The 16,158-nt window shown below is 44.9% G+C and overlaps 2 protein-coding genes across 3 annotated transcripts in view; both read left to right on the top strand.

The window, feature by feature from the left end:
* Nucleotides 1–2,288, top strand: part of LOC119455849 (protein masquerade) — a 110,455-nt gene extending 108,167 nt beyond the window's left edge. Inside the window, 1 exon segment of the mRNA XM_049669090.1 lies at nucleotides 672–2,288. Within this exon segment, the coding sequence (XP_049525047.1) occupies nucleotides 672–839 (168 nt within the window). The 3' untranslated portion in view covers nucleotides 840–2,288.
* LOC119455847 (transcription factor CP2-like protein 1) overlaps nucleotides 1–16,158 on the top strand; it is a 148,685-nt gene that overhangs the window by 59,409 nt on the left and 73,118 nt on the right. The gene's annotated exons all lie outside the window — the stretch shown is intronic.

Genomic DNA, 16,158 nt, shown 5'->3' with positions numbered 1-16,158 from the left:
GCGGGCTCAAAATGAACGCTAATCGCGTATAAAAATAGGTATCGTGTGGGTGGGTGGGGCTCCGTTTTCGCTACCCAGCGGTATTCGGGGTGCTACGCACGGGCAACTTAAGCCTGTTTTGATAACCTTCAGTGCCGGCTGGCTTTATCAGGCAGGAAGTCGGTTGTTTCATGCACTATCGCGACCGCGAAGAATTTCGCTCTGAAGAGTGCAGATATGTAAAGCGAAACTCCGGTTTGGCAGTTTGCGCAGACAGCCTTCGACTGCAGCTAGACGGTGTGCATGTTATAACTTTCCGGTCGCAGTCGCATAGCCGTCGCGGAGTGCATGATTTACAAATCGGTCACTCTTGCCAATCATGGGAGTTCTAGAAAAGAACAGACGGCGTTAGCGACCTTGCGTACAAAAAAAAAAAAAAAAAAGCCGAAGCAATGTTTTGGTTCTGCGAATGGCCCAGTGTCGCTGACGCTGCTTTTCGTTACCCTAAGCCACTTCCCCCCGCTATTCCTACAATCCCCGATTTCGAATGGAAAGTCGTGGGCCTACACACTACTCTAATTAGAGTCAACAAACCAATGAACTGGCGCGAAATTTCATAAACAGTCAATATGTCGCTGGAAATTTTTAGCCTTTTAGTGACTCACAACATCCTTGTTTCCTGTGCGCTGCAGGGCGACGGTGGCGGGCCCATGGTGTGCCTGGTAGACGGCTTCTACGAGCTGGCCGGCCTGGTGTCCTGGGGATTCGGCTGCGGCCGGCCCGACGTGCCGGGTGTCTATGTCAAGGTGTCTTCCTTCATCGGCTGGATCAACCAAATCATCAGCGTCAACAATCTTTAGCACCTCGTCGCTCCTGGAACCGAATCAGTGGCATCCCCCCCTGGGTGCCTCAACGTGTGCTCAAGCACAGACACTCGTCACATATCTCCGGTACACGAGTTCCTCAGCAGAACGTGACGCAGTCTTGGTGCACCTGCGTTTCCGGCAGACAACGTCAGGCCACAGGGCTTGGACGAGGCTTCAGTATCCTTATAGAACTGCATTGTGTACAAAGCCAGAAACGCTGGTGCCCACGAGGTTTCCCCAAAGCACGCGTCGCGCTTCCTCTTAAATGCGCTGTGGTCCCGTACCTTAGTGGTACAAACTGGCAGGTACAAATTTTTCAACTTTCACGCCACACTCACTACTCTGAAGGAAGGCACACGTGGTCTAAATAATCTGTACTCCTAGAAACGACACTCGTTAAGCATTCACTATGCATTCATCAGGCTTGTGGTTGTACCTGCTGATGGCGCTGTTGAGTGTAAAGCGCGAAATTTATTTGCATGTCTTCAGTCATTCTTCAGCATTAGTTGAGAATTAGAGAAAACATTTGCAGCCTTAGCACACATGGAGAAATATTTTTTATTATTATTATTTGTCATCAGAAGCAGCGGCCTTATGAATTCATCCTAGTCCCGTGCCAATCGAACATCTGGTTCTGCGGAACACTGCAGAGTGCAAATGTCATGTCTCCGGGTTCACAGAAGGATGGTTGTTTGTCCTTGCACGATATCACTTAGTCGCCACGTTACACCCGTTCGTGTCGTTAACGTTCTATCTTTTCCTTTATCTGCATGATATCATATAGTACGTGCTATTGGATGGCAGTGCAATAGTATTGTCACTCAGTACACGCGTTAAAGAATATTCGCCAAGAATTACTTGCCATTAGACACATGTCAAAACAAGTGCCACCGAAGCCTATTCACTTTTCTACAATGTGGTCAGTCGCATTCTTATCATATTCATGTATCAATTTCATCGTCAGAGAACCTTTCACAGTAGGGTCGGCAGAAATTAATTAGTGAAAAATCATAATATGCACGAGAAAGGCGTTGAATTAAAGAGATGCACCGGTGAAACATGATTATTCGTAGCACACATTCGATTGAGTGATGTTATTTTGTTCGCTGCCTTTGTTTAGCTGCGTGTGTTTTCACCTTTCATCACACATTTCATTCTGTTCATGCTTCATCATTTTTATTTATAATGCGCGCTAGTACGAAACTACTTTCTATAAATGGTGCTCAATCAGAAACAAAACCTCTAGGGCTCTTTGCTGGCTCATATTTATTGTCGAAAGCATGCTACAGAGCCAGATTCGTACTACGTGTCACAGCAGTTAGTCAGAAAGAGAAGCTCATGAACAATGTCTTGACGAGGTCTGTACTGGAGGGAACGCAATTACGAGCGCGAAATGAAGACAAAAGAAAAGGAAAGAAAAGTTGAAATAAAATGTGTGTTTTGTCCGTGTTTTTCTTTGATGAGTAAATTCATTACGTTGGCACACCACGACAGACATCCGGTGGGTTGTTGGTTTGTTAAAAACAACTGACGTAATTGTCAAACTGACACCTCTTCTGAGTTGGACGTTGCGTTCATGTTTGCAGCGCGAACCTAATACACACATACAGATAAAGATACAAGTAAACTCTGCAAGCACTGCAGGTTCCAACTCAGTTCATGATAAACTCAGTCGGTGCCCAGCGCTCGTCTAATCTACTTGTTCCTTTCTCTTTTTCTTTGCGTGCCGGCGTGCGGGTGTCTTCAATATTGTAAGTCGCAAAAATTATCGTCTGAATTACAGTGAATTACAACATTCTTTTCAGAAAATGCACGCTGCGTCTCGGAAAACAAAGGTTTATTCCTTTCTACAGAGACATTTGCCCACCTCTCGTAAAATTTCCGCTTAAAACAATTAGAAATAGTCGGGACCATTTTAAGTTTGTCCTAGTCTGAACTCACCCTAGTGCCCTAGTCTTTTGTATTCGTCAGAGCGGGCCCACTGCTGGTGCACTCCGAGCGTGACAATTGCTGTTATTTCGATAGCAATTATACGAAAAATCGAGGCTCGTTTGCGTCGTCAGCGTCGGCATTGTCGTGCGTTCCTATATATCGCGGATGTTTTGAAGGCATCCAGATGCGCGGAGTGCGTTTAGCTGCAGCAACGACCTATACAGCGAATTTGTCGTACGTCAACGCTATGTTCAGCTCGCCACATTGGCGGAGCCAGGGTACGTCCTGTGTTCCTTCTGCTGGCATGAGCGTTCCTGCAGAACTGATCTTTGTATGCGCTGGTCTGAGCAGACCGGGCAGTAAACGTCAAGCTAACGTTATCTAACATTTCTCTCGGCGCTGACTAACGCCGATGGCTTCGCGTCGGTCTCATCTCGTGCGCTGCCGAGGTACGACGCCTGCAACACTACTACCGGCCAGCGCTGCACCGGCGCTCTTCGTCACGCCAACGTTGTGAGACGCCTGGTAGCATCTAGGGCACTGTTCCTTCTGCGCAGCAGGAGTTGTTTTGAGTGCTACGTCCCGCCCTCACGTCGCACCAACGTGCAGTTAGAAGACCGTCTAAGTAGTTCAAGTGCGTGCAACGCTAAACCTTACCATCGCTGTCAATGCTTCGCGCAACTTCCAAATAGTTTACATGAAAGTTATCTTTTTTCTTCGGCGAGACGGTAACATTTAGCGTGAATTGTAATAACCCAGCAGCAGGGGTACACACAGTCTCAAAAAATAGTTTTGGCTGGTGTTGCTGCCCTGTTGATCATAGACGTAAATATTTGTGCTAAGATGTTTGCACGATTTTTCTTTTTTCTTTTTTTGCTTGCATCAAGGGCGGAGAACACATGACATGCGGACGTTTAACTGAGGGTGCCCGATTGCCATTCTCAAACGGACACGTGGATAAGTGTCAAGTTTTACCGGCAGTTAGATAAATCGTCTGCTATTTGAAGCCTACACAAGTACTAGAAAGGTTCCGCAGGTACAATGCACATGTTCTGCATTCGCTTGTTTTAATTGCGTGCTCGATTCCGCAATGAAAAGAAAGTTACCGCATTTGACAAAGGGATGCACAACCGTAAGCTGACCTTGAACCTATTATATTTTTCACTAATCCTAAGAATTAGCAAGGAAGTCGCGAGTGACAGTGCAACGTTGTCCCAGCCTACTGCTTTGAACAGCTATTTTATAGTCTACTTCTATAGAGCACCTTAGGGCACGCCACATAACGACGCGGACCACACAAAAGTTTGTTTCGACCAATTATGCTTTCCTTATATCATCCGCAATACCAAAGCATTGTCAAACGGTGTGAGTCCACACCACGAAGGAAGCACAGTGCGCGACGAGATAGATAGTGGAAGACCCTTGAACCACGGCCCGGTGCCAGGTTCCATTTGCTACTGACAGAGAATGCGTTTAGTCAGCTTTCGCCATCCCTCACTTCAGCCGTAGATAGTTGGTCACAAACAGAGCCACAAAACAATTCGCCATATTGGTATTGTGCTGCGGTTGGCAATCACAGCAAATTGCGGGAGCGTGAGACCTTACTTCAATTGTTTGCCTTTGGACCGCTTGTCATGCCTGCTAAGAAACACTAGTCAAGTTTCTTAGACCGAAATAGGTTTAAATTCATGATAACGGCCCCGTTATCCAACCCAGTATAGCTCGTATTTATGTATAGCAGCGAATGGTGATTGCAATATCAAGTATGCCAACTTTCACACTAAGATGTTAAAGCTTTTATTCAGATCGGCAGCATTAACAAATATTTCGTATATTTAGCAACACAGTTTGCGCCGCGTCTTCAGCACTGACAGGCATTTCCAGTGGCATTCGTGCCATCGCCAGAGGTTGCAGTTGTCGCAATAATGATAATCGCCGTCACATCATGGCTGCAATCGGCGTCGAACGAAATCATGAATCAATGAATTATAAAATACCGACAAATGAAAACACTTCAGTGGCTCCCGTTTCAAAAGGAAAACGCATTTCAGCAATATGTGAAAGTATATGAACTACAATTCCAGCGAGCAGACACGGACGGCAGTCAGATGACCGTGGCACAAAACAGCTCTCCTAAAACCACGTTTGAAAAGCGTCAGTCACAAGGGTTCACTCCCATCAGGAAAGCTCATTCGCCGGAGTGTTCCTATTTCAAATAAGGGTACCCTAAATAAATGGTTGTCGTTATTCTCTAGGGAAGTCGAATTAGCCATGAGAATAGTCAAAGCTTAGTACTGTGTAGCCATAAGCGATTTCGAGGCGAATGTGAGGTATAGACAGGCTGGACCGCAAGCATTTCAAAACTGCGGCATCGACTTTTTTTAAATAGTAGAGGACATACGTTGGCCGATATCGCGGACAGGAATCAAAAGCGAATAACAAGTACCTTCTTCGGGAAATTCAGTAATCGGAAGTGGACTTGGAGAAGCCTTAACAGGTAAAGAGGAAATTAAGTAGGCTTCACCTTGGTACAAATATTAGTATTGTTGTGATCGCAGGTTAGTCAGATCCAGAGTTGTATATGAAGAGAGAAATGGGAAAAGTGGCCAAGACAAGGCAAGTCATAATGGTAGCAATCAGGAGAAAAGCAGAGGAATTCATGAAACATAGTTTGCAAACGAATATGAGGCTTCACAACTGGAGAATGAGGATAGAGTAGAGGGAACGACGGATATATTCAGGAAAATGCTTTTATAATGCGTAATTGTCAGACAATAGTAAGGCACCAATACAAGCACGAGCAGGCTTGCCCACATAACAATTAAAATACCTGATAAAGAGACCACAGAACATGGAAGCCTAGAACTCGAGAGATCCGGTCGAATTGGCGAAGCAGTCGAAACTGGTAAACAAGTGGAGAAAAGGTGACGTTCGAAACATTGACATTTCTAGTACATTCTACGCCATGCTATGTGGCGTAGAATGTACTAGAAACTTGAAATAATTTCAATATAACATTATTTAGAATTGAAATACAACCCTAATCCTTGACTTAGGTGTCTGCTAGTGGCACTCGCACCTCGGCGATGGTGTACCCTGGTGTATTGTACCCTGGTGTATTAACTTTGTGTACCCTGGTGTACCCTAGTGTATTAACTTTGTGTTTTCCTTGTCTTAATATTGTGTTTATAAAGTGAAGTACGACACAGACACAGAGAATGCTGGTGAATTCTTGATGTAAACGATGTAAACTACACTGCACTACACCACACTAGGCCCGGCGTCCTCGTCGTCGGAAACGCGATGGTACACAACACTTGGCCCAGCGTCCTCGTCGTGTACTTCTATGGCGAACGGAACGGGCGGGAAACAGCCACGCACAGAGGAGCAGGCGGGGGAGTGCGAGGAGGGCGCGACACCTAGCCCCCTAGCAGACGGCGCACGAAGCGCACCTTACGCGCCCTTCGGCCGCTGACGTGAGAGCATGTAACGACCGCCCGCGCGCAGCTGGCGCGTGCGAGCGAGCGACGGAGCAAGTGCCCGCCGGGAGAGGAGAAGCGAGAGAGGAAGGAGTGACGTCACCCCTCCGCTGTGTTAGGGAGGCGTTTACTCGGTGTGAAGTGGTGCGTAGCTCTCATTAGCTTGTTTCTATTTTAATTAGTAATGAGCGGGTGCCCCTGGTTTCAGTGTGACGTCACTGATGACGTCGCTTTTGGTCTTGAAGTTTCACGGGAACCTGTACTGAAGCGATGGGTACCTAAAGTGTACGACTGTGTGCTTTGGTACGTGTACAGCAATTGTTTCTCTTTTTTCTGACACTTAATTAGCTCTTTACTGTACTAAACCTGTGCTCTGATATCATATCTATCATCAACCATAAGTAGAACCATCGATATCTCACGGTCTTTATTTTTCTGTGGTTTACTTTTTAATTTCGTCCCACCTCCGTGGCAAACCGGAAGTCAGTCCCTAACCGGAAGTTGCTGTGCAAGAATCAAACAGTGTCATTCGGTGCTCGTGCCAATAATAAAAGAAGCAGAGTGTAAATAATTAATCGTGGTTCATTAGCTCGTTTGCTGTATTGTACGAAATATTAACGAAGGTAAATTCGATTAGAGTCAGGACAACATTTGACTTGATTCAACCAGGCGAACAAGCTGGCTATACAGAAATATATTCGACTTCATGACGCATCCGTATCGTTAATAAGGTGTTTGACTAGCCTGCAGAAAAGTAAACATCTCTTCTGCGTGGCTTTCATCGATTACAAAAAAAAAAAAAGTCGCAGTTTCGCTCGAAAGGCCAAGCCTTGATTGCGATAGCAAATTATTAAACAACTATACGCAGTAAGGTTAGTCGTTTTATCAGCTGGATAAACTGCTGTAAACATTCGCTTACTAACTAAATCAACAAGCACGTTGTCACGCGCGCACAGGCAATCGCGAACTCATCTCACTCGATGACCGCTGACACTCGCTGTCACAACGCTGGCGTGATGAAGAGCGGCAACAGCGGTGAGCGAATTCCCCTTCGTGCTGCCTATCGCTTCAACGCAAACTAGGCGCGCGAGAGCACAGCGGACAAGAAGCCGTCAGCTATATCTGGTCGACTAGCCTTCGAACCCAGCGCAGATTGCCTCCAAGATAGGACATGTGGGGACGCGCTACAGCCGCTGCAGCTGGAGTAGAAGACGAGATGCGAACTAACCGCCCCACCCTCCCCACCTTAGCGCGCGCACATCTCCCCGTTCCACCCCTTGGACGCGTGATGTCGCTCACCCTCCTCGCCTTCCTCCCTTGCGAGCGCGAGGAGACACCGCCGTATCAAGCCACCATACTTCTCGGCTCACCCTCGCGAGCATTCGCTCGCACCAGAGCATACGGCACGTGGCCGCGATCTTATCGCACTTGGACTTCATAGGAACCTGACGGCGACGCCGACGACGACGGTGGAAGTTTGCCTGGAGTGTTCATATAATTCCTATCGCAATGAAACATTCGACTGAGTGAAAATGCCAGCAGTCATGTAGAAGCATACGTAAATATTTTAATAAGTGTACTAACAGGTTATATCGCTACCACGACTGTTAAAAAATTTAATAAGCAGCAAAATATCCTTTAAGAATGGTGTCACACGAAGGCACAATGTCTTTCAATTGCTATTTACTTCTTGGTTGCAAGAACAATTCAAGTTGCAAGATTGTGAAGCATTGGATGCAAGAATTAAATGGTAGCATCTCAGAAGCATATTTAGAAAATGACGTTGTTATTGAGCAAGCGCTGGATATGACTTGCAAAAAAAAAAAGAAAACAAATGAGGACTTTAACCGGCAAAGTCAAAGAATAGGTTTGACGATTATACTTAATCAGCAAGCTAAAGTAACGTTCACTATCCCAGCAAAGAAACAATTGTTTATCGTTGTCAGCCAGTCTCTCTAGTATGTGTACCAGTACGGTTATTTAAGGGCTCACACACGATCGCGACCATTAGAAAGAAATCTCCAAGCGAATTAAAATTGGTTGTGGTGGCTATGGGCGGACACGGCGTCTTACCAATGTTATTGGAAATAAAAGCATAAAATCAGTGTATTCTACCTTGTGGGGCTAAAACTTGCAGGGTCACAACAGAGCTCCAAAAGAAGATAAGGGCTGCCGAACGAGCGATGGAACGGAAAACTATATGCGTAATATTAGGGGACAGCAAAACGCCAGTATGAATTAGAGAGCAAAAGCGGTTAGCTGAGTTCGTTTCTAAATTAAGTAGAAGTCGTGTCGGGCAGGTAACGCACGCCATGCAGAAACGTATTAGAGTATTCATCATCATCGGCGGCGGCGGCGGCCCGCTTTATTTAAGTCCAGTGGAAGACGAAGCGATATCCAATTACCCTGCCAGCTACGCCGTGTTGTGCCTGCAAATTTCCTAGTTTTTGTTTCACACCGTCTAATCAGAGGCCGTCCTCTACTATACGACCTTTCCCATTCTGTAGACCTCATTCTGTAACTCTGAGACGGTTATCTTGCTCTATGCATTTATTACATGGCTTGCCCAACGTCAGTCCTTCCTCCCAATCTCAACTAAACTAATGGCTATCCAGTTTGCCTTCCAATTGTATCTGAATTTATCAGAGTAACAGAATTTTTGCCAAAGGAAGGGAAACATGATAGAGGATGGCAGAGGAAGAGAAGGTGTTACGAGGATATAGGATGTTTCCGGGTGCAGGAAGAAATCGGCTATCACTAGACGGGGGTTATTGGTTCTGCAGTGGACATACAAGATTATGATGATGATTATGATAATAATAATGATAAGAGTGAGGATCATTAACGAGAGGAAATAAGGTACACGGTAAAAAAAAAAATCAGGAGAAGGCACTATCGCGCTCTTCATCTCGTTATCGTGCGACTTCATTTCAACTAGTCAAGCGATTGTTGTTGTTGTTGTTGTTGTTGTTGTTGTTGTTGTTGTTGTTGTTGTTGTTGTTGTTGTTGTTGTTGTTGTTGTTGTTGTTGTTGTTGTTGTTGTTGTTGTTGTTGTTGTTGTTGTTGTTGTTGTTGTTGTTGTTGTTGTTGTTGTTGTTGTTGTTGTTGTTGTTGTTGTTGTTGTTGTTGCCTATCACGAATGTGTTTGTGCTTGGCATTTTGCAAACCATTCTTTCTCTTCACTTTTTTCTATCATCCGTTGAGCCGAGTGGCAAATTCCAGCTCTAATGGCAGTATGGCGCTGTAAAATTCAATAAATCACGGCAAAGAAAGAGAGGAAAAAAAGTAAATAAATGAATACTCACAAATGTGAAAGCTGCTACGGCGTCTTGGGGCTCAGCGCGAAAACGCGGATACCTTCTCGCGTGGGGGTGGTTGTGTGCGTGTTGAAGAGGAGGTCAAAATTGTTGGATATCCGTTCACTACGGCGTCTCTCATAGCTTAGGTTTTGATTTGAGAGGTTGAACATCATCGATTAAAGAATCCCTAAAATAAATCCGTGAAATCATACAGCACGACATTCTTTGCACATGTGCATTCGCACCTCCCTTCGCTTTATGCGTCAGTTTTCGGTTCGTTCCATTTCATTTCTTTCAGCTGTAGTCGTCCGGCCTCCTCACTTAGTGCTCAACCTTCAGCCTTCCCAGAGAACTTTCACCGCCACCTTTCTGCCACAGCCCACGGACGTTTCAACTTCCAGTGTTCTTGCGTGCGCTCGATGGGAAGGTGTTAAGTACACCAATCTTGCTTTGGCTCTTTCTGTTTCTCTTTCACAGCACGCGCTCTCCTCCTCTCCTCCATTGTGACTAGCTAACATCATCCGATTAATAGAACGCCCGTGAGTTTTGAGGCGTGATGTATTGATGATGTGACTCAGTGTTTACGCAAGATTGAGAGGAAAAATAAATAAAGAAGGTGCCTCAAAGCTCGATGCAATGGCAGACGGTCCCTCACACCACCACGAACGTTTGGCGTTCGTTTCTTCGACGTCAGCGCTTGCCATTGAAGAGAATGCTGTAATTACCGTTACCGTCCTGTAGTCAGGTGTCAACTCCGCGCTCTCAATTTGCGAAGCAGCTCCGTTCACGTGCACATAGCGAAGGAAGAGACAAAAAGAAAAGTTTATTAAAAATAATTTTAGAAATGGCGACCCCTGGGATGCTTCCGGTGACGTGCCTATAGATTAGGTTGCGAAGGGAAGGCACGGCAGCGATCACAGCAGTACATGCATGGCGCGATGAAACAGGGCTGTGGTATACCTTGCACGCGCGTTCACACGGCTACGTGGGGCGTGACGTCATTGTCGATCGGATAATCGCATAGTTGCAAGCGTACGGCGCGCCGTTACTCGTTCTTCGGCAAGCAAGGTCGGCTACAAAAGCAATTACAGAAGCCCGCGCGCGATGCCGAGGGAATGCGTTCAACGCATGCGGCAGCCGCACGGTCTCGAAGGTTGAGCGAGAAGTGCAACTGAAGACGGAACGTTGGCAGCAGCAGGCTGACGCGCAATATATACTTGCAGTCAGAAAGGAAAAATTCAAGGAACGAGTGAGGTTTATTTGGATGAAATGAGAAATATCGGTCAATTTGGCTTCAATGAATGCCTGTATCCGAGTGATTGTGCTTCTCGACGCGACCAGGCTCACTGCGCTCTGCTTACATTCCTACCAGAAACGGACTCGGCCTCCCGACTGTGAAGCACTTATTCTCTCCGAGGGCCGAAACTTCTTTTCACCATCATCGTCGTCATCATATCTTTATGTCCACTGAGTGATGAAGGCCTCTCCCAGTGATCTCCAATCGCCCCTGTCTTGCGTTAGCTGGTTCCAAGTTATGCCTACGCCTTCAGATTTCCTCATTTCATCACACCACCTGATCATCAGCCCTCCTCGACTGCGCTACCCTTCCCTTGCCACCCATTCTGTAACTCCAATAGACCACCGGATGTCCTACGCATTGCATGGCCTGCCCAGTTCTATTTCTCCCCCTTAATGTCCTCTCAACACAAACGTAAGAAAAGTACTCCCGCCATCATTCAACTCCCTGCAGCTGACAAGATATTCTATATACTAAAATCACTTCTTTCACAACGCATTGCAAGCACCCACGTACTGTGTGGCGATGGCTATATAGAATCGACGTTTTGTAACACAGCTGCAGGTGGATGGCGCGAAATGAAATAATCAATCAATCAATCAATCAATCAATCAATCAATCAATCATGTTTATTTAACGTGCCCAGGAACAACCCTAAGGTCTGAGTGCTGGCGCACGCATACATTACAAACCAAAAACAAAACACTCAGGGAAAAATCATTAAACAATAAATGAATAAAAATAAAAATTGTGAAAGGAAGAGAGTACCGACAACAAAGCGCAAAGTAAATACAAAAGAAAAAGGAGGAGAAGGGCACTTGAACAATACATGAAATTATAACACAAGGCAAAGCTCGGAAAGGAACGATGACAAGGAGTTATGAAAGATATCAAGTTCACGAAAGTAAGTGTTATAAAGATTCTGTATTCTGTGAACAGTTGAGTGTTCATGATGACAGGCAGGAACATGGAAAGGTCTATGTTCTCTGGTGATCTTGCGTGGGATACGGAACATGACACAGCCGAGAAGTTCGGGACACGTGAGGTTACCGTGAAGGAGTTTAAAGAGAAACAGGAGGTCAGCGCGATTCCGTCGGTCGCGAAGTGAGGGCAATGACAACAATCCAACAGTGCTAGTACAGGGTGCAATGTCCAGGTTTGCAAAGCGGTGATTATATATGCTTAGAAACTTTTTCTGGACACGATCTATAATGTCACTGTTGGATCTAGATGAGCCATTCCAGACGACCGACGCATATTCGAGTTGAGGAAGACAGATGGTTGTGTATAATTTGCGGAACGGTGTAGGAGACTTGAATTCCCTCGATAGTCTGCATACAGAACCAAGAGAGCGCATACCCCGCATTGCAACACGTTTAGTGTGAGCCGAAAAGTGCAAGGTTGCATCAAAAAGTACACCAAGATCATTGATCTCGCAGACCTTACACAACGGCACAGAATCTACAGAATAAGAAAAAGAAATACTTGCTGTTTTGCGTGTGAAAGTCATGACTTTGGTCTTAGCAGCATTCAAGGTAAGGTTATTATCCTTGCACCATTTAGAAAAAGAAAACAGGTCAGACTGCAGGGCGCGACAGTCATCAACAGTGTGAATTTTCTTTAAAATCTTGATGTCATCGGCATATAGAAGGAAAGAAGAGTTCCGAATAACAGAAAGAACGTCATTAATAAAAATTAAAAAAGGAGTGGTCCTAATACTGATCCTTGAGGGACGCCGCTAGTTGCCATGTAAGAAGAAGACGTTTGGCCACTGACGTTAACATAACAGGATCTACCAAGAAGATAACTGCGCAAGAGATTCACAACTGACGAGTCAACATCAAAGTGCGTAAGCTTGATCAGAAGCAGCGAGTGGCTGACTACATCAAAAGCCTTGCTGAGATCACAGTAAATGGTGTCAACTTGCCCCCTTTGCAGTACCGGCGTGGAGATCTGTGTCATGAAACTTGCGAGATTTGTGATAGTGGAGCGGCCGGTGAGAAATCCATGCTGATTCGGAATGAGCGAGTTCTTCACAGTAAAAGACAATATGTTGTGAAGAGCAAGCTCAAAAATCTTGGACGTAGCACAGAGAAGAGAAATTGGGCGATAATTCAATAATAATAATAATAATAATAATAATAATAATAATAATAATAATAATAATAATAATAATAATAATAATAATAATAATAATAATAATAATAATAATAATAATAATAAACCGGCAGATCCCATGCCCTGTCGGAATCGATGTTATGCGAAGCAGTGTGCGGGGAGCCTACCAGGTTAACGAAACGACCACGAGAGCACCAAGACGTAGGCGGCTGTTTCATGACCAACATGACACGCATGTCATGAAATTCATGTCATATGAGTTCTCAGGAGTTTTGTTATCTACGCCTAAGAGACCATAAGGCGAAAGCCTCAGCCATGCTCATGACTTTGAATTCGACCACCAACCTTTAGCCTTTTCCTTCACTTAATACCACATCCGAACCCATTCCATTGGTTCTTGAGTGTTAATCTTTTTTCTCTGAGTCATTCTCATTTTTTCAGAGTCATGGTCATGTCTATGACTTCTACAATCATCCTTTAGTGTTTCTTTCACTTAGTACCCACATCCGAACCCATTTCAGTGGTTTTTGAGTGTTAATCATTTTTCGCTAGGTCATTCTCATGACGTATATGGCACGCATGTCATGAAATTCATGTCGTGACCTATCATTTATGTTCGTCATACACTCTTGTCATACTATGCCTATTTTTGTACATACCAAATTAACGAAACGACCATGACAGCACCAAGACGTAGGCGGCTGTTTCATGACCTACATGACACGCATGTCATGGCAGTCATGTCATGACCTATTATTTATGTTCGTCATACACTTTTGTCATACTATGCCAATTTCAGTACACGCCAAGTGAACGAAACGACCATGAGAGCACAAAGACGTAGGCGGCTAGATAGATAGACAGATACTGTCAAAGTGACAAATGTTCGCCAAGAAATGCTTCGTATTTAATAATAATAATAATAATAATAATAATAATAATAATAATAATAATAATAATAATAATAATAATAATAATAATAATAATAATAATAATAATAATAATACACAAACGTGAGTACAAAACGAGAACCACCCGCGGAAGCGGAACGAAACCTCAGTTGAAACAAACTTTTCGAAAGCACTTGGGATACACCGTACAACGTCTCCTTATACCCAACTGCAGATGCGCGCTAAAATGGTCGCATTTTTATATGCATCACATGCACACCTGCACGCAACCCATATACCACGCTGGCATTTCACAGGTGTGCTGTGGTGAAAGATTTGCGCTTTGTTCTGATTCTATTTCTCGATTATCGCGCACAGGGAGCGTGGTGCGTGTTGGAGTTGTTGTTGTTGTTGTTGTCGTTGCACAACACTACGTACCTCTATTAAGCACGGGTGCAGCTATACTAACGACGAGAACACGGGCTTGCACTAATTGCTATCGTAGTCGACTTGCGAAACAGCGCAAACGAGGAGACAAGACAAAGGCCGACGGAGGCGTTATGCACGCTGGGATTGTGGCCCCTGCGGAAGTAAAAGCGAAGTTATTTGAAAAAAGCGTTGGTCAAGCCACGTAAGACTTGCGAGAAGTGTCTCTTTGAAGAGAAGGTGTGATACTTTTTTTTTGTAATATTTGTTGAGTTCAAAATCGGCAACAAATATTTTTTTTCAAGGATGTACGTTGCAGAGCAAAGCTTTCTTTTCTTTCCTTACTATATATATATATATATATATATATATATATATATATATATATATTTTTTTTTTTGGGGGGGGGGGGTGAAGTGGGGGAGCGGGGGGTGCGGTAATTGTACATTATACAGCGACTAATTTGACCTGGATCGTCGAAATATGCATAGTAATTATTAATTAGCCGTTGTTCAAGTTCGATCAATTCATTTATTTCCATTCAGTGCATAAACTAGACGGAGGAGCGGCGCATATAAACGACTGCCGTTTGGAAGCTTGAGTTCGAAATTCAAAGATAACGAACTCGAAGTTCGCCGAGGAACGAACGTTTATTTGCTCGCATGGTATAACTTGTAATGATATAGTCTGCAGCTTAACGTGCACGACTGTACTGGTTAACTCGAAGGACCGATATGCATTACTTTGGTGACCTTCATATTACCGGTCAAAGTCCAGCGGTGTGCCACGGATCTCCCAGGCGCAGGCAACGCAAGTAATGGATTATAATATTCAAGCTGCCGCTTGCCATCATGAACTGGCTTGCAAAGCCGCGTGTCATTTGGCTCGCGTGCAACTGCTGCGTAGAGAGCAAACTGCAAAACAGACTGTCAGGCACGTGCATATGTCAAACACTCCAACTCACTGCCCACCTAATGGGAATGCCCCGGATCAACGTCTTCTTGCCGTGCACGTACTGTTGTGTCAAGCAGAAAACTGCAAACCGATGTCTCGTATATGTCAAGTATACTTCAACGCACCGCGTACTCACTGGGGATTAGTGACTCCGCGTTCTCTCCTCGAATCGTTCAAACATCCCACCTTCCTTTCCATACACCTGGGAGAGCTGCAGCGCTCCACGTACTGCTAGAACTACGCCCGACAGTATATGGCCACCATATACTACTATATAAAGGGTCTATTCAGGCGGACTGAGCCCAATGGATGACCGTGGACCCAGCTGGTCAATGACGGGGATGACAAGTACTATGAATCGTTTATAAATAATGTCTCTCTCTCTCTCTCTCTCTCTCTCTCTCTCTCACACACACACACACACACACACACACACACACACACACACACACACACACACACACACACACACACACACACACGCACACACACACACACACTCGTTTTCATTGTAGTGCACATCTGTGCACATGACTCCCTGCAGGCAAGCAAAAATAGCGCTCTATGCAACTTCTCTCTCTCTCTCTCTAGTCTCTCTCTCTCTCTAGATGGCGCTCCCGGAGACGCAGCAGTGCACACCCTATAACAAATTGAACAGACAATATCACCACTGACGTCTTCAGCCTGACCGTCAGCGTTTGTAATTTATCCGTGGGCAATAAGTTTGAATTCCTATGATTCCAATTTTAAACTAAATTTTGCCCGCGATCGTTAACGTATCGCATTCTAACACTTGCGTGTTCGTGCGGTATAGCTCTGCTGCCTACGTGCAACATCGGAGCAGCTACCATTTAGACTGCACATTATTTTACAGCAGTGTTTACCAGCGAGTTTCAATCACGCCAATAATCATGTTCG

Source organism: Dermacentor silvarum, chromosome 6, assembly GCF_013339745.2.
Source record: "Dermacentor silvarum isolate Dsil-2018 chromosome 6, BIME_Dsil_1.4, whole genome shotgun sequence".
NCBI classification, from domain to species: Eukaryota; Metazoa; Arthropoda; class Arachnida; order Ixodida; family Ixodidae; genus Dermacentor; species Dermacentor silvarum.
Note: the sequence above shows the minus strand (reverse complement) of the source record. Positions and strands in the feature narration are given on the sequence as shown.